This window comes from Balaenoptera acutorostrata, chromosome 1 (genome assembly GCF_949987535.1).
Source record: "Balaenoptera acutorostrata chromosome 1, mBalAcu1.1, whole genome shotgun sequence".
Taxonomy (NCBI): Eukaryota; Metazoa; Chordata; class Mammalia; order Artiodactyla; family Balaenopteridae; genus Balaenoptera; species Balaenoptera acutorostrata.
In genome coordinates this window covers 66,372,655-66,392,661 of record NC_080064.1, presented here as the reverse complement: position 1 = coordinate 66,392,661, position 20,007 = coordinate 66,372,655, and the positions used below count along the sequence as shown (strand labels likewise).

Here is a 20,007-nt window from a genome sequence, read left to right as displayed (position 1 = left end):
ACATTTCTAGTTTGCTGTAGCTACTTGAGCTTTTCAATTCAAAGTAAAGTGAGCAGGAACCATTAAGGCAGTAGATTATGACTAATTTGGAGAAATTCCATAAAGTTTAGTTAGCAAGATATGCCTTGTATATAAATTTTAGTTAACTGTTTTACTATTTCCATAATTACTGAGTGTTTTATAAGCCAGGCACTTTTCTAGGTGGTAGGGAATATAGCAAAGAACAAAACACACAAAAGACCCTTCCGTCCTGGAATACACACCAGAGATTTACTACTTGCCCTAAATTTTAACTTACTTGGATTGAACCTCCATTAGGACAGTGTTGAATTCTGTTATGCATAATTGTTCAATGTACTCTAGTCCTTTTGTTTCACTGAAGTATTTCCTTTGGACAGTAGTGAAATTAACATTCTGAAAAGAATTTTTAATTTCAAAATAAATTTTAAGTTTCATGCACTTGCCCAAAACTGCTTTCTTAAATACATGCTCATACATGGGTAGATGACTTAAATATTGAATAAAGTTTATTTTTCATTATTTATTATTTTCTGGAGTTAAATAAGAAGTTTTCTTATTTACAAAAAGAATGATGGTCTGTCTTGCTAAGTGAATTATAGCAGTCTGTAGCTCTTATTAAGCCATATTTACATGAAATTTAAGTACAATAATAAAAAATAAACATGAGAGTCTCTGACTTCTACTAATTTTATTCTACAGCAACAACAGCAACAAAGGTTTTACATTCAGCCTCATATACACTATCATAATTTAGAGAGGGTAAATCTTTGTAATACACTAGTTGAGGAAGCCAAAAATACCAGTTCCAGCTATCAAATCTATGAAATGCTATCTACATAAGGTGAATTTAATTTATAGAATAAAGAAAAGCAGATAATGGAACTTTTTTTAAAAGAGAAAAAAAAAAGCATGCAGCTGCAGAGTAAAAGGTCTGCCTGCTTTGAATAAAAGTAATAGGTAAGAAAGGTATTAATAATATAATAACAATGGACTGTGAAAGAGCTGCAAGGCTGAAAAAAAAAGTCATAAGCAGGTAGGGAATTTGTTATGTGCCAAGATTGTTTGAAGAGTTATCTCATTTAATCTTCCCAATAACCCTATGATGTAAGTCTTGTATCAATATTAAGTACAATTTTCCTCTAAGTCAAATTCTGAGAAGTCAAGTAACTTCTCTAATATACAATTGATATGTTCCAGAGCTGAGACTTGAATTTGGATTTCTTTGACTAAGAAGTCCATGTTCCTTACACTTCATATTGCTTCTTATTTAACTGAGGTCTTTTTATGGTAAGTGTGATGATAATGATAACAATAACATTGATTTTCCCCTCCGTTTATAATGCTTTTATACCAAATACTTCTATGGCTCTCTCTCTCACTCCTATCAGGACTTTGCCCAAATGTAACCTCATCAGTGAGACCATTTCTGATTACCTTATATAAAATATCAATTCTCTAGGAGGTAGATACTATTATTGTCCCTATTTTACTGACGAATAAAAACTGAAGCTTAGAGAGGTTAACTTAACTTGCACACAGTCATTTAGAATCAGGATTTGAAACCACAACAGTCTAGCTCCTCTATTCTTTTTTTTTTTTTAATTTATTTATTTATGTATTTATTTATTTTGGGCTGCGTTGGGTCTTCGTTGCCGCCCATGGGCTTCCCCTAGTTGTGGCGAGCGGGGGCTACTCTTCGTTGTGGTGCGCCGGCTTCTCATTGCAGTGGCTTCTCTTATTGTGGAGCACGGGCAGTAGGCACGCGGGCTTCAGTAGTTGTGGCACGCGGGCTTCAGTAGTTGTGGCACGCGGGCTCAGCAGTTTCGGCGTGCAGGCTCTAGAGCACAGGTTCAGTAGTTGTGGCGCACGGGCTTAGCTGCTCCATGGCATGTGGGATGTTCCCGGACCAGGGCTCGAACCTGTGTCTCCTGCATTGGCAGGCGGATTCTTAACCACTGCGCCACCAGGGAAGTCCCTGGCTCCTTTATTTTTAAGCACTATGCTATATTGCCTTACATCTCAAGCGTAGTAAATGTAGGTTGTTTTCGCCTTTGGAGGATTCATCTATCCCACATTCTATGTTGTTCTGTCCATGTCGGACTGTCAATTACAGTACTCTGTGCCCCACAGCAAAAAGAAAATGACCTGGGATTAATCAATCATAGTGCTTTTACCCCCATAAACAGTGATTAATCTAACATGTGGGAACATGAACAAAGCAGGAACAGTCAGGGTCCTTCTCTCGAATTCATATGTGGACACTGGAAGAAAGAAGTTATTTTTTACTCTCAGTTGGCTAAGCTGAGTTGACATCAGCCTGGAGCCATGAGCAATCATTTTATTAAATCTCACAGAGAGATGGCAGTGGAGATGAGACTAAGGATAGGATCTATCCAACCATTTGGCTTCCCAGTTACATAAGCCAACAAATTTCCTTTTTCACTTAAGCTACTTTAAGCTGAATTTCTGTTATTCACAACCAAAGGACTTAGAATGCTTAATCAATACAAAATAATGAAGGTATATGGAAAGGTATACATAAACAAGGGTGATGAAAACAAGTCTAAGTCATGAATGAAAGAGATAAAGAGTCCTGTCTAATAGAGACAATAGGTTTACAATAGGAACCATTTCTGGCAATGAGTCAAAGACAGCTGAGCTACATTGGATCTCTAAGAGCACAAGAAATCTTATATGACTGTAGATGCTGAATATATTAAGAACTATAAAGAACTCATTGGACCATAATCTCAACTTGGTTTCAAATGTGTTAAAGATAAGTCTACAGACACAACGAAATATAATATTCTGAATATAATTTGCACTCCTCAAGAACTATTCTAACTGCAATCCTCTCTACTTGGTTCAGAACCACAGCCTCCATTCCACAAAGCAGGGAGATGTGCTAAAGGGAAGAGATAAACCACATGGTAGAAAGGCCCTTACTGAGAGGGAGAGCATTGGCTGGATAAGGTTCCAGAGCACTTCCCTGTCACAGTCCCACAGACTGTGAGATAGTACGTGTTGCCAGGGGAAGCTGTAACAATTCTATAATATAAATCAAATTCTCCAAAAGAAAAAGTACTTGCTGATAGTTGCTATCCCCTAGAAGAATAAGAACTTCACTTTCAACTAGTCTGGCAGCGCAATAACTACTTTCCAGGAAGCTATACCTAAGGAAATCCACGCTTTCTCTAAGTGTCTTCTTCCTGTATACTCTGGGAAACATCCTTATTACCTAAAAGATTTTTCCTTTTTTTCAAAGTATATCAAGGGTACCAAATCAAATAAGTGAATTCCTTGTCATTTTTATTGTATGTATTAATAGTCCCTAAGCTTAGGACTTGTACTTAGTGAGTACTTTAGGGTATATAAAGATACCCGAATTATTGTTCTTTAGGATGATATTATAAAATGGATTTTAAATAAGTAAGACAGTCTTGAATGTTACTACTGAGAATAAAAATCACTTACCTTGAAATTTTCTGTGATGAGAGTAAACAACTTGGTTGAGTTCCCCACAACACAAGCAGTATTTGACATTATTATTTCCAAAGGTGATAAAATTTTGAGTTTAGTGATCACCTAAAATTGTTTGAATAAATAATTTCTTAAATGTAAGCTTGGGATTCTCTAAAACCAAAAAAGTTTCGTATTTTTCTGAGAGATAAAATTAAGTCAGAGACATACAAAGTCATAACTGTTCTAATTATATGTTTCAATTAAATATACTTCTAATGGTAATATGTCCAATATACATCCTATAAAATTATAAATACAAAATATTATCATAAACATAGGCTATATTTTACTCACAATAGTTTGTATCAGCTCTAAGCCCCCAAATAATTTGAATGTATCAAATATGTATTCCTAAAAGAAATTTTTTTTTAATAAATTCATCTACTCGGTATTTTATTCATCTCCATGAAAAACATAAACGTTCAATAGCGCAACTATGGTGATTCAATCAATATGGCCACACGGGTACAGCTTAGAAGTTGAAAAGTACAGAAACACAGATGAGAAACATCTGCTTTATGACTGATGCTTTTCACAGTCTAAGGTGCATTTCTTAGAACTATACTAGACACAAATACTTTATCAATATTCTGAACATTCCCGTTTTTTAAAAAAAACTTTTATCCTATTCTTTTTAAATTGCATAGAAATGTGAAATACCCAGATATGCAGTACTAATATCATTTAGGTTGTTAGGTATATTAAAAAATTAATTATTAGGTAGGGAAAGGAAGTCTACATACTGGGAACCATCAAGGGGAATTAGGGAAAGAAATTAAGAACAATAAAACATTAAAAATAACATAGTATTTAATATGTTTTAATAATAGTAATGGGGTCGGAGATGGGATTAACCAAGATGGCGGAGTAGAAGGACGTGCTCTCACTCCCTCTTGCGAGAGCACCAGAATCACAACTGGCTGCTGGACAATCATTGACAGGAAGACCCTGGACTTCACCAAGGAGGACACCCCACGTCCAAGGACAGAGGAGAAGCCACAGTGAGACGGTAGGAGGGGCGCAATCAGAGTAAAATCAAATCCCATAACTGCTGGGTGGGTGACTCACAGACTGGCGAACACTTATACCACAGAAGTCCACCCACTGGAGTGAAGGTTCTGAGCCCCACCTCAGGCTTCCCAACCTGGGGGTCCGGCAAAGGGAGGAGGAATTCCTAGAGAATCAGACTTTGAAGTCTAGTGGGAATTGATTGCAGGACTGTGACAGGACTGGGGGAAACAGAGACCCCACTCTTGGAGGGCACACACAAAGTAATGTGTGCATCGGGACCCAGGGGAAGGAGCAGTGACCCTGGGGGAGACTGAACCAGACGTACCTGCTGGTGTTGGGGGGTCTCCTGCAGAGGCGAGTGGTGGCTCTGTTTCACCGTGGGGATAAGGACACTGGCAGCAGAGGTCCTGGGAAGTTCTCCTTGGCGTGAGCCCTCCCAGAGTCTGCCATTAACCCCACCAAAGAGCACGGGTAGGCTCCAGTGTTGGGTTGCCTCAGGCAAAACAACCAACAGGGAGGGAACCCAGCCCCACCCATCAACAGTCAAGTGGATTAAGGTTTTACTGAGCTCTGACCGCCACAGCAACAGTCAGCTCTACCCACCACCAGAGCCTCCCATCAAGCCTCTTAGATAGCCTCAACCACCAGAGGGCAGACAACAGAAGCAAGAAAAACTACAATCCTGCAGCCTGTGGACCAAAAACCACAGTTACAGAAAGACAGAGAAGATGAAAAGGCAGAGGGCTATGTACCAGATGAAGGAACAAGAAAAAACCCCAGAAAAACAACTAAATGAAGTGGAGATAGGCAACCTTCCAGAAAAAGAATTCAGAATAATGATAGTGAAGATGATCCAGGACCTCGGAATAAGAATGGAGGCAAAGATTGAGAAGATGCAAGAAATGATTAACAAAGACCTAGAAGAATTAAAGAACAAACAAACAGAGATGACCAATACAATAACTGAAATGAAAACTACACTAGAAGGAATCAATAGCAGAATAACTGAGGCAGAAGAATGGATAAGTGACCTGGAAGACAGAATGGTGGAATTCACTGCTGCGGAACAGACTAAAGAAAAAAGAATAAAAAGAAATGAAGACAGCCTAAGAGACCTCTGGGACAACATTAAATGCAACAACATTCGCATTATAGGGGTCCCAGAAGGAGAAGAGAGAGAGAAAGGACCAGAGAAAATATTTGAAGAGATTATAATCGAAAACTTCCCTAACATGGGAAAGGAAATAGCCACCCAAGTCCAGGAAGCGCAGAGAGTCCCATACAGAATAAACCCAAGGAGAAACACGCCGAGACACATAGTAATCAAAGTGGCAAAAATTAAAGACAAAGAAAAATTATTGAAAGCAGCAAGGGAAAAACGACAAATAACATACAAGGGAACCCCCATAAGGTTAACAGCTGATTTCTCAGCAGAAACTCTGCAAGCCAGAAGGGAGTGGCATGAAATACTTAAAGTGATGAAAGGGAAGAACCTACAACCAAGATTACTCTACCCAGCAAGGATCTCATTTAGATTTGATGGAGAAATCAAAAGCTTTACAGACAAGCAAAAGCTAAGAGAATTCAGCACCACCAAACCAGCTCTACAACAAATGCTAAAGGAACTTCTCTAAGTGGGAAACACAAGAGAAGAATAGGACCTACAAAAACAAACCCAAAACAATTAAGAAAATGGTCATAGGAACATACATATCGATAATTACCTTAAACGTGAATGGATTAAATGCCCCAACCAAAAGACATAGACTGGCTGAATGGATACAAAAACAAGACCCATATATATGCTGTCTACAAGAGACCCACTTCAGACCTAGGGACACATACAGACTGAAAGTGAGGGGATGGAAAAAGATATTCCATGCAAATGGAAATCAAAAGAAAGCTGGAGTAGCTATACTCATATCAGATAAAATAGACTTTAAAATAAAGAATGTTACAAGAGACAAGGAAGGACACTACATAATGATCCAGGGATCAATCCAAGAAGAAGATATAACAATTATAAATATATATGCACCCAACATAGGAGCACCTCAATACATAAGGCAACTGCTAACAGCTATAAAAGAGGAAATCGACAGTAACACAATAATAGTGGGGGACTTTAACACCTCACTTACACCAATGGACAGATCATCCAAAATGAAAATAAATAAGGAAACAGAAGCTTTAAATGACACAATAGACCAGATAGATTTAATTGATATATATAGGACATTCCATCCAAGAACGGCAGATTACACGTTCTTCTCAAGTGCACACGGAACATTCTCCAGGATAGATCACATCTTGGGTCACAAATCAAGCCTCAGTAAATTTAAGAAAATTGAAATCATATCAAGCATCTTTTCTGACCACAACGCTATGAGATTAGAAATGAATTACAGGGAAAAAAACGTAAAAAAGACAAACACATGGAGGCTAAACAATACGTTACTAAATAACCAAGAGATCACTGAAGGAATCAAACAGGAAATAAAAAAATACCTAGAGACAAATGACAATGAAAACACGACGACCCAAAACCTATGGGATGCAGCAAAAGCGGTTCTAAGAGGGAAGTTTATAGCTATACAAGCCTACCTAAAGAAACAAGAAAACTCTCAAGTAAACAATCTAACTTTACACCTAAAGAAACTAGAGAAAGAAGAACAAACAAAACCCAAAGTTAGCAGAAGGAAAGAAATCATAAAGATCAGAGCAGAAATAAATGAAATAGAAACAAAGAAAACAATAGCAAAGATCAATAAAACTAAAAGTTGGTTCTTTGAGAAGATAAACAAAATTGATAAGCCATTAGCCAGACTCATCAAGAAAAAGAGGGAGAGGACTCAAATCAATAAAATCAGAAATGAAAAAGGAGAAGTTACAACAGACACCGCAGAAATACAAAACATCCTAAGAGACTACTACAAGCAACTTTATGCCAATAAAATGGACAACCTGGAAGAAATGGACAAATTCTTAGAAAGGTATAACCTTCCAAGACTGAATCAGGAAGAAACAGAAAATATCAACAGACCAATCACAAGTAATGAAATTGAAACTGTGATTAAAAATCTTCCAACAAACAAAAGTCCAGGACCAGATGGCTTCACAGGTGAATTCTATCAAACATTTAGAGAAGAGCTAACACCCATCCTTCTCAAACTCTTCCAAAAAATTGCAGAGGAAGGAACTCTCCCAAACTCATTCTATGAGGCCACAATCACCCTGATACCAAAACCAGACAAAGACACTACAAAAAAAGAAAATTACAGACCAATATCACTGATGAATATAGATGCAAAAATCCTCAACAAAATACTAGCAAACAGAATCCAACAACACATTAAAAGGATCATACACCACGATCAAGTGGGATTTATCCCAGGGATGCAAGGATTCTTCAATATACGCAAATCAATCAATGTGATACACCATATTAACAAATTGAAGAATAAAAACCATATGATCATCTCAATAGATGCAGAAAAAGCTTTTGACAAAATTCAACACCCATTTCTGATAAAAACTCTCCAGAAAGTGGGCATAGAGGGAACCTACCTCAACATAATAAAGGCCATATATGACAAACCCACAGCAAACATCATTCTCAATGGTGAAAAACTGAAAGCATTTCCTCTAAGATCAGGAACGAGACAAGGATGTCCACTCTCACCACTATTATTCAACATAGTTCTGGAAGTCCTAGCCACGGCAATCAGAGAAGAAAAAGAAATAAAAGGAATACAAATTGGAAAAGAAGAAGTAAAACTGTCACTGTTTGCGGATGACATGATACTATACATAGAGAATCCTAAAACTGCCACCAGAAAACTGCTAGAGCTAATTAATGAATATGGTAAAGTTGCAGGTTACAAAATTAATGCACAGAAATCTCTTGCATTCCTATACACTAATGATGAAAAATCTGAAAGAGAAATTATGGAAACACTCCCATTTACCATTGCAACAAAAAGAATAAAATACCTAGGAATAAACCTACCTAGGGAGACAAAAGACCTGTATGCAGAAAACTATAAGACACTGATGAAAGAAATTAAAGATGATACCAACAGATGGACAGATATACCATGTTCTTGGATTGGAAGAATCAACATTGTGAAAATGACTATACTACCCAAAGCAATCTACAGATTCAATGCAATCCCTATCAAATTACCAATGGCATTTTTTACGGAGCTAGAACAAATCATCTTAAAATTTGTATGGAGACACAAAAGACCCCGAATAGCCAAAGCAGTCTTGAGGCAAAAAAATGGAGCTGGAGGAATCAGACTCCCTGACTTCAGACTATACTACAAAGCTACAGTAATCAAGACAATATGGTACTGGCACAAAAACAGAAACATAGATCAATGGAACAAGATAGAAAGCCCAGAGATTAACCCACGCACCTATGGTCAACTAATCTATGACAAAGGAGGCAAAGATATACAATGGAGAAAAGACAGTCTCTTCAATAAGTGGTGCTGGGAAAACTGGACAGCCACATGTAAAAGAATGAAATTAGAATACTCCCTAACACCATACACAAAAATAAACTCAAAATGGATTAGAGACCTAAATATAAGACTGGACACTATAAAACTCTTAGAGGAAAACATAGGAAGAACACTCTTTGACATAAATCACAGCAAGATCTTTTTCGATCCACCTCCTAGAGTAATGGAAATAAAAACAAAAATAAACAAGTGGGACCTAATGAAACTTCAAAGCTTTTGCACAGCAAAGGAAACCATAAACAAGACGAAAAGACAACCCTCAGAATGGGAGAAAATATTTGCAAATGAATCAACGGACAAAGGATTAATCTCCAAAATATATAAACAGCTCATTCAGCTCAATATCAAAGAAACAAACACCCCAATCCAAAAATGGGCAGAAGACCTAAATAGACATTTCTCCAAAGAAGACATACAGACGGCCACGAAGCACATGAAAAGATGCTCAACATCACTAATTATTAGAGAAATGCAAATCAAAACTACAATGAGGTATCACCTCACTCCTGTTAGAATGGGCATCATCAGAAAATCTACAAACAACAAATGCTGGAGAGGGTGTGGAGAAAAGGGAACCCTCTTGCACTGTTGGTGGGAATGTAAATTGATACAGCCACTATGGAGAACAATATGGAGGTTCCTTAAAAAACTAAAAATAGAATTACCATATGACCCAGCAATCCCACTACTGGGCATATACCCAGAGAAAACCGTAATTCAAAAAGACACGTGCACCCGAATGTTCATTGCAGCACTATTTACAATAGCCAGGTCATGGAAGCAACCTAAATGCCCATCAACAGACGAATGGATAAAGAAGTTGTGGTACATATATACGATGGAATATTATTCAGCCATAAAAAGGAACGAAATTGAGTCATTTGTTGAGACGTGGATGGATCTAGAGACTGTCATACAGAGTGAAGTAAGTCAGAAAGAGAAAAACAAATATCGTATGTTAATGCATGTATGTGGAACGTAGAAAAATGGTACAGATGAGCCAGTTTGCAGGGCAGAAGTTGAGACACAGATGTAGAGAATGGACATATGGACACCAAGGGGGGAAAACTGCGATGAGGTGGGGATGGTGATGTGCTGAATTGGGCGATTGGGATTGACATGTATACACTGATGTGTATAAAACTGATGCCTAATAAGAACCTGCAGTATAAAAAAACAAACAAAACAACTAATACTAAACTTTCATTGGGTTATTTGTATGGAAATATGTTAATATAAATGTTTCAGACATTACATGAAATTTCTAAAAATCTTATATTTGTATTTGTATGGAAATATGTATGGAAATATGTTAATATAAATGTTTCAGACATTACATGAAATTTCTAAAAATCTTGTATTTGTATGGAAATATGTATGGAAATATGTTAATATAAATGTTTCAGACATTACATGAAATTTCTAAAAATCTTATATTTGTATTTGTATGGAAATATGTATGGAAATATGTTAATATAAATGTTTCAGACATTACATGAAATTTCTAAAAATCTTATATTTGTATTTATATGGAAATATGTATGGAAATATGTTAATATAAATGTTTCAGACATTACATGAAATTTCTAAAAATCTTATATTTGTATTTGTATGGAAATATGTATGGAAATATGTTAATATAAATGTTTCAGACATTACATGAAATTTCTAAAAATCTTATATTTGTATTTGTATGGAAATATGTATGGAAATATGTTAATATAAATGTTTCAGACATTACAGGAAATTTCTAAAAATCTTATATTTGTATTTGTATGGAAATATGTATGGAAATATGTTAATATAAATGTTTCAGACATTACAGGAAACGTCTAAAAATCTTATATGTTCTGGTATAATGTTATAAGTAATAATCCTAGTTATTACTTTAAAATGTATATCTCAGAAATAACTAATTTTCTTGTCAACTGCATTATTATGAACTTTCATCAAATCTTTAACCATGGTCATTTTTAAGTCTTTTGTCATTTACAGACAGTTCTGGGTGTACTCTGATGATTTTGCAAATATGTTCCTATAAAAGAGTTTCATCTTCAAGAAATTCATGGAAAAGACTCTGACAAGTACAGGTTTCTGGTAACTGACTGTACTGCTGAACTGAATGAATAAGCATTTTCAGAACTCTAATGAAAAACTGATGAACTCATAAAACTGCTAACAAAAGATCAAGATGAAAAAAAAGAAATTAATTACATGGGACTGAGTGAACTGATGAGGATGAGTATAATTTTTGTGACTTTCTGTCTGAATTAAAAAAAAAAATCCCACAAGGACTCAGAGGAAAAGAATATACAAATCAATTTTCACTGCAAAGTAAAGGAGCTGTTACAGTGGAGGATTACTGGACTGAATGTCAATATTATGACATAGTATAAGTGTGTTTCATGTTTGGTAATTGCAATCATTGTTGCTTTTGTTGTGGTCATCCATGTACAATGCTTGGTGTCAGTCTATCTATCTCTTGTAAAAATAAAATACAGTGTGTGTGTGTGGGAAAAAAAAAAAAAAGAAAAAAAAAAAAGAATCTGGGAAACATGAATTTAAGAAAATGGGAATGACTATCCACTCCAAAGATTTCTATAAATGTTTCATTTAGTATTTTGTGCTGGAAATAATGACTATCCACAGGAAGAAGACTAATATCAGAGACAAAGACCCAAAAAAAAAAAAAAAAAAGCTGACCATAACTTGTGCCCTTTCTGCATGGACACTACCCCCCAAGAAAATGGGACAGGTGAAGAGACTGGTCTATATTTTGCAATTATCTACAAAATTGATTTTGATCAAATTTTCAAACATTGTATAATAATCTATAAAATAGAGATGTTTAAAAAGTATTTTCCCTCAGGTTCAGTTATCAGTAAAGTCATTTGTTTTTACCAGGGAAGTTAAATGTTGGAAACAAGCCTGCAAAGCTTTAAAGCCATGGATTTAATGGGGTCACATGTGGTGAATTGGAATAGATGGGCTTGTTTTTAATAACAATATTGTTAGAAAGGTACAGAGAGGTCAGCCAATAAATCAATCTAAAGAAAAAAAAAAAAATAGTAATGGGGTCAAATAACTTTTTTGAATATAGATTAGGAGTAGACTACCTCTACCTGATAAGTCACACAAATTCCCATGACAACAGGCCAGTGGCCCAAGTTAATGATGAGTGATAGGAAGTGAAGGCAAGAAGTTGAGAGACTTAAATTATGACTGGTCTAAGACACCAGTTTCCCTTATCTCTGGAAAATAAAATTCAAATACAGTTCAGTGGAAACAACCCTTTGGAGATAGCGTTACTACATATGCTATCTTTGGAATGAGTCCAAGATTTATTAATTTGAAGATATTAATTTTAGAAATTAATATTAATAGTAATTTGGAATATTTAAGTAACAGCAAAACATGTTATTTTAGAACAAAATAATATTAAAAAATTAAAATCAGATGTAAAACTTTATTTTAATTCAGAGTAACCTACATTGGTGCAATAATGAATAACCATTATTCTACCAAAAAGTAAGCCAATTAGGAAAGCACTGACTTGAAAATCTGCAAAGTGCCCTCTAGATGAACCATTTTCTAGGAGTATAAATACTTACCTTTGCATATGTTGTGTTGTCTGCAAACTGAGATAATATAATTTGTGGGCTTTTTAAATCAATACTTGCCATTCCTATTTCACCTCTGGCAAGTCCTCTCCCTTCTACAACAGCTACAATAACTGATGGAGAGTGTGCAGAAACTGCAGATGAGGATGTAGCTATTAAAAAAAATTTTTAAAGAAAATGTATAAACATTAACAATACTTTCTAGTTCTTTCTCATAAAATCTCAAAGCACCAAGTCTAGGACACAGCTATTACTATCCAAGAAAAAAATCTCATTTTGCTCATCAAAATATATCTTTCCATATATCCAGACCAAATAAAAATGTTACTTCTCTATTTTGCCAAAACTTAACTTCACATTTAGAAATAATAAACTTATACATTGTCTTATTTTGCATTTTATTGGAATGAAGTCATAAAGAAACACTAAATTTGGGATCAGAAAACATATTATTTATCTTACCTTGTCATTTGAGAGCTATATGAATTTGAGCAAATTATTTCATAATAAATAATCATATGTCACAAAATATAATGTTAATAGCTGCCCTACCTAACTCAAGAGGTAGCTGAAATGCTCAAATGGGATAATAATATATATCAATGTATTTTATAAAGTATAAAACGTTATATGACTATAAACTCCACTTATGAGATATCTGTGTAATGTTGGATATTTTATTAATGTGCCAAGAATGTTCCAAGTTCTTTACTTGAATTAACTTTACTTCTCATGATTCTATCAACAGACATCATTATTTTCTCCATTTGCTTTTCAGGAGACTGAAGCATGAATGGAACTGGTAGAATTTGTATACCGGCAGCCTGGTTCCAGACCTGGTGCTCTTAACCACTACATATATTAGTGATTTTGAGATCTATGCCTGACAAACCATACATATTCAGGTAAGTAGTTTAACCTTTCTAAATTTACCATTTCTTTATCTGTAAAGTGGAAATACCAAACCTTTTTAACAAAGTTGTTATATACGAATTAAACATAATATAGAAGGGTTTTATAAAGTATATGAAATTATAAGGCATTATTCATGGATAAAAAAAGTCAGACTACTAAACATACCTAAAATTTTATTTTCAAAGAAGCAAAATTGTCTTTTATCCCCTTTTCAACCTTTCAATATACCTTTTCTCCCCTCCTTACCCTCCCTAATCTAGAATCCTTTTTTCTTTTCTATTCTTCTGTTATAACACCTACAAAATTATTTTTACATTTATGCTATCTTAGTCAGTAGTCAACTTAAGAGTTCATTTAAAAATCTATTGTGTCTAGATCTCAGAACCTTTTTTGCCATTAAAGCCTTGTTATACATGGTGATTGAGTTTATATTAGATCTATAGAAGTCAATTTAAGTTCTGCAATCGAATATGACCTTTCCATTCTTAACTGGAAACTTAATAACAAGTTTCAGTACTTGGAAATTCAGTACACACAGAAGACATCTCCCTTAAACTTTAAAAGAACATTTATGCTGTTATCTCTCTGTTATAATACTAAAATAAGCATCATAGTACATAAAGCTTTTTTCTGGGTCTCTTATTATTTCCCTAAATTGGCTCCTTATAAGTCAAATTACTGGAAGAAGGAAAACCATCACTTTTAAAGGATCTCACATATATTGCCACATTTCTTTTCAGGGTTGTACCAACTTTTAATTCCATCAGCAGTATATGAGAAAAACCAATCTTACTGAATCCTTACCGTTACTAACTTCTGCAATGTATTATTATTGTTGTTGTTATTATTATTATTAGCTAGTTTAATGGACTGGTGCTTTAAATGTGTATTTTTAAAAATTACTATCAAAATTGAACATCACTTAATATATCCATTTGTTTTCTATATTTTGAGATGTTTACATCCTTTTTGCACAATTTTTACTAGGTCTTAATGTTTTTCAATCTGTTTTTATGAGAATTTTGTAAATCAATGACGACAACTTATAGTTGCTACCAATCTTGCTTTTTTTGATATCACAAAGATTTCTATTTTTGTATAGAAAGTCTTTTCCTTTATAATTTCTTCCATTACTTTTCTGCTACGAAACTCCTCCTTCACTGAGACATTTGATATTCATTACTATTTTCTTCTAACTTTTTGAGTTGTTTAGTTCATTTTGATCTCTCATTTGGGCAGAACTTTGAGCAGTACATTTGGTTCTCCACCTTGTCTGGCTTGTCTGGAATGAAAGATAACCAGAAGTACAGATTTAGACTCATTCATAAGCAGTTGCTAATGGTTTAGCTGGATGGTCAGGGACTGGGAAGGAACAGAACTGGAAGATAGTGACAAGGAAAGTTGGGGAAGAGGTATGTGGATAGATCTCTTAGAATGGGCATAGACTTTGAAAATATTTGTCTCATGTGAATGCTCACCAAAGGGCATCCACTGTAAAGGAGACTCTTGATAATAGTGGACAAAATGATACACCCTATAATGTCAATTAGCCTCTTTTCCCAGCCACCACAGTGTTTCCTTAATAGACCCATGAACAAGTCGGCCATGGTGGCAAGAATGGAAACTATGTATCGGCTCAACAATGTGAACTTCCTCTTACAAAGGCTGACCTGGTTAACCCTACTGCTGAGTGCCTAACTGGCCAACAGCAGAGATCAACATAAATGCCCCATACAGTACCATTCCCCAGAGGGACAACATACCACCTGATGGTAGGTTGATTACACTGGATTTCTTCCATCAAGGAGGGGGCAGATATTTGGCCCCACTGGAATAAACACATATTCTAGAAACAGATTTGCCTTCCTTGCCCACAGTGCCTCTGCCAGCATCATGATCTATGAACTTACAGAGTGCCTTATCCACCATCATGGCATTTCACACAGTATTGCATCTGATCAAGGAACTCACTTCACAGCAAAAGAAAAAAATGCATCAATGGACTCTGGCCCATTGAAACAACTGGTTTTACCACATACCCCATCACACAGAAATGCCTGGCTTAGCTGAAAGGCAGAATGACTTACTGAAAACTAAATGCCAATTAGGAGACAATACCCTAAAAGAATGGGGCGCTGTCTTACAGGATGCAGTTTATACTTTGAATCATAGATGCTGTATTCCTCATAACCACAATACACAGGTCCAAGAATCAAGGGGAGGAAACAGGAGTGGCTACTCTCACTTCACTATTATCCCTATCAACCCACCCAAAGAATTTTTGTTTCCCATTCTGGCAACTTTGAGCTCTGCTGGTTTGGAGATCTTAGTCTCCACAAGGTTATTGGTTCCACCAAGTGACACAATGATTCCACTGAATTGGAAGATGAGATTGCCATCTGTCCATTTTAGGCTCCTTATTTATGCTACTGAACCAATAGGCAAAAAAAAGGGGGGGCTATCTATGGATGGGGTGGCTGCTCCTAACTGCCAAGGGGGTATCATGTCGCTATACACAATGGAGGCAAAGTGGACTATATATGGAGCCCAGGGTTTCTCTAAGGCAGCGGTCCCCAACCTCTTTTGGCACCAGGGACCGGTTTCGTGGAAGACAATTTTTCCATGGATGGGGGAGGGGGTAGGTTCAGGCAGTAATGCCAGCGACGGGGGGGATGGTTCAGGCGGTAGTGCAAGCAATGGGGAGTGATGCGGAGCGGCAGACGAAGCTTCGCTCGCTCACCTGCCGCTCACCTCCTGCTGTGCGGCCCGGTTCCTAACAGGCCATGGACGGGTACTGGTCCACGGCCCGGGAGATGGGAACCCCTGCTCTAAGGCACCCCTCAGTATTTCCAACAGTAAATGTTAATGGAAAACTACAGCAACCAAAAAGAGGCAGAATGACCAAGGACTCAGACCCTTCAGGAATGAAGGTCTGGGTCATTCCACCCTTATTGCTGCAGGTAAGGGAAATATGGAATGGGTAGTGGAAGAAGGAAGCCATAGATATCAACTATGACCTCATGACCAATTACAGAAATATAAACTGCAGTAGCTTTGGATATTTTCTCTATGCTTTGTTATATGCATGTTTATTTGTATAAACTAACCATTTTTCTCTCTCTTTTCACTTTTAAAAAATTTATGCACAGGCTTCCCTGGTGGCGCGGTGGTTGAGAGTCTGCCTGCCAATGCAGGGGACACAGGTTCGAGCCCTGGTCTGGGAGGGTCCCACATGCCGCAGAGCAACTGGGCCCGTGAGCCACAATTACTGAGCCTGCGCGTCTGGAGCCTGTGCTCCGCAACAAGAGAGGCCGCGATGGTGAGAGGCCCGCGCACCGCGATGAAGAGTGGTCCCCACTTGCCGCAACTAGAGAAAGCCCTCGCACAGAAACGAAGACTCAACACGGTCATAAATAAATAAATAAATAAAAGAACGTGAATTTCTTTTTTTTTTTTTTTTTTTAAAGGATTTTCTTATTTATTTATTTATTTATTTATCTATCCTTGGCTGTGTTGGGTCTTCGGTTCGTGCGAGGGCTTTCTCCAGTTGCGGCAAGCGGGGGCCACTCCTCATCGCGGTGCGGGGACCACTCTTCATCGCGGTGCGCGGGCCTTTCTCTATCGCGGCCCCTCCCGTCGCGGGGCACAGGCTCCAGACGCGCAGGCTCAGCAATTCTGGCTCACGGGCCCAGCTGCTCCGCGGCATGTGGGATCCCCCCAGGCCAGGGCTCGAACCCGTGTCCCCTGCATCAGCAGGCAGACTCTCAACCACTGCGCCACCAGGGAAGCCCCGTGAATTTCTTAAAAAAAAAAAAAAAAAATTTATGCACAAGTTGGAGGTTAACTTTACAACTTAGTCTTTAAGTAACACAATATTCAGTGGGACCACGACTGAATTTGAGATCATTAATATGCAATGACTGTTGGGACTATGAATCTTCTCATTTTGGGAAAGAGTGAGAACCCCCTCACTTGCAAGTACAGATGTATACATACTGTTAGGTAGAAACACAGAGTTGTTTTGTTGTTGTAAAGGAATCCAAATGTGTGTAGAATGACATATATGGACATTGAATAGCCAAAGGAGTTATGCCAGTTATCAATTTAGTGTTACTCGGCTCCAAATTCACACTTCAATGTAAGCTCTGCGACAGCGGACAGAATTGCTGTATTTCTCCTTTAAAGTGTGCATAATGTATACTCCAATAAAGATGTTTAAAAAAAAAAAAGTGTGCATAATGTTAAGTTTTCTCAATTGAGGGCACTGGAGGGACCTTGCATGATGAAGGGCTCTCCTGCAGCTTCCACTGGGTCAGCAGTGTAGGTATGAGGACATCTGGTGGTGATGGGCCCAGCTACATACCCAGAATGTGCTGTCCTTTGGCAATCACACAGCCGCAACATGGCACGGTAACAATCATCTTACGGCCCTCTCAACAGAGATATCCTGCATTCCAGGCCTCCTGCCCATACTAATTCCTTCGGCTCTTTCACTCTCTCCTCAGTCTGTCTCCCAAAGTCCTCTTGATGCCACCACCCTCCCAACAGGGAGACTGTGTGCTCCAGGCCTCCAACCCACACCAGAGCCCACTCCCATTGCACAGCCATGTTCTAGCCACCAGCTATAGTTCACCCACCCTGCCTGCTTCCTGTTTGCCTGGCCTGGCAAATCTGCAGTCACTACTGAAACTGCCATTCAGTATTCACCTTCTCCAAAGAGGTCAGTACCCCAGCGTTGGAAATGGGACCCAGAAGGGGGCCACTTCCAAGTAGGACCTCTTGGGAGTCCTATATCCTATAGTTACTCTTTTATGACAGTTTAATAATTCTTTATGTTAAATCTTCCCTGTTTAAATTATTGTATGGTTCTACTTCAGATTGGATCTTCACTGCTAGTCTCTGTCTTCATGGAGTTTATAGTCCAGCAAAGAAGATGGACAATTTAAAAAAGACAATCAACCTCATTTATAACCAGGAAAATGCAAATTCAGACTATAGTTAGGTAGTATTTTACAACTGCTAGACTGGTAAATATTAAGGAGTCTGACAGTACCAAATGCTGGATAGGATACAGATCAACAAGAACTGTCATATATTGCTAGTAAGAGTGTATGTTGGTAGAACCACTCAGAAAAACAATTTGTCATTATTTTGTAAATGTATACATTCATATATCTTTGAACCAAGAGATGCTTACACATGTAGACCTATTTCACCCATTTTCCCCTCAAGAAAACCTACATTTAGATAAATTCTATAATTTAAGTATTAAAAAATCATTCAACAGTATTATCAGGATCAACTTTTAGATTTAAGCAAACGTACAGAAGGAAGGGCTTTCTCTTTCTTGTGCTTTTTTTGTCAGAATGATAAAATAATGTAGACCTGCATTTTTTAACAAACAATATCACAAACTATGTAGCCTTATTAACCCAGCCTCAAATTGTAGATATGGCTAAATTGATGTATTTATCGTTCAGTCTTCCATATTAGTTACAAATAACTTCATATTAACTTAACTACCCTAATATATAATTTAATATTAAGTTAATTTAAACTTTTAACTTTAAAAGTTTCTAAAGGTCAATTAGACCAATACTCCACTCACTTTACCTGAATGTCCCATTTGCAGTGTCCAACTTTTATAACCTGGTCTCTGGGGATTTCCAGCAGATAATGGAGTTTTTAGTATTTGAGGATAATTACTATCTTGCGCAGAGGAAGAGCTTGTACAGAGAGTAAAATGTGATGCAAGTGTGTTTTCCGCATAAGATCTTTTGTTTGTAAAGTATGAACCTAAATTCAAAAAAAATTAAATATCAGTTCTTAAAGATTCCGAAATATGCAATGTTGTACTAATTCCTATAATCTCTATAAAACTTCATCTGATAATGATTTTTTAGTGTAACAAATTATGACAAGTTTAACAACATTACTGATAAATAATCTTGTACTAAAATATAATGAAAAGTGCTTGCTAATATGGCTTTTTCTTATACAAGTTGACTGAGACTATTCTTGCTAAAATCACAAACTACCTTCTAATCTTCAAATACACCAGATATATTTACTTTGTATAGTAATTATAATACATCTTTTCCTTTGTTGACCTCTTCATTGAAACTCTCTCCTCCCAGGTAACTGGTGTAAAGAGAGTTTTAGGCTCACTTCGATTCAGTTCCTTGTTTAGTTAGTTACCTGTTGATATAAGACATTACCTATTTTATAGGATTGTCATAAAATATGAAAGAATGTGCATAACAGCCTAGCATAGTGTCTTGGCACATACGAGGTTTTTTTGTTTGTTTTTTAATTGAAGTATAGTTGATTTACAATGTTGTGGGCACATAGAAGTTCTTAAAAGTATATATTGGGTTTCTTTTCTCCTC

General features: G+C 36.7%; 1 protein-coding gene across 1 annotated transcript in view; it reads right to left on the bottom strand.

The window, feature by feature from the left end:
- Nucleotides 1–20,007, bottom strand: part of MSH4 (mutS homolog 4) — a 99,210-nt gene that overhangs the window by 76,780 nt on the left and 2,423 nt on the right. Inside the window, exons 2-5 of the mRNA XM_007182352.3 lie at nucleotides 19,232–19,414; nucleotides 12,695–12,855; nucleotides 3,496–3,606; nucleotides 299–414 (exon numbers count right to left, since the gene is read on the bottom strand). Coding sequence (XP_007182414.2) covers nucleotides 299–414; nucleotides 3,496–3,606; nucleotides 12,695–12,855; nucleotides 19,232–19,414 — 571 coding nt within the window. The remainder of the gene's footprint in view (nucleotides 1–298; nucleotides 415–3,495; nucleotides 3,607–12,694; nucleotides 12,856–19,231; nucleotides 19,415–20,007) is intronic.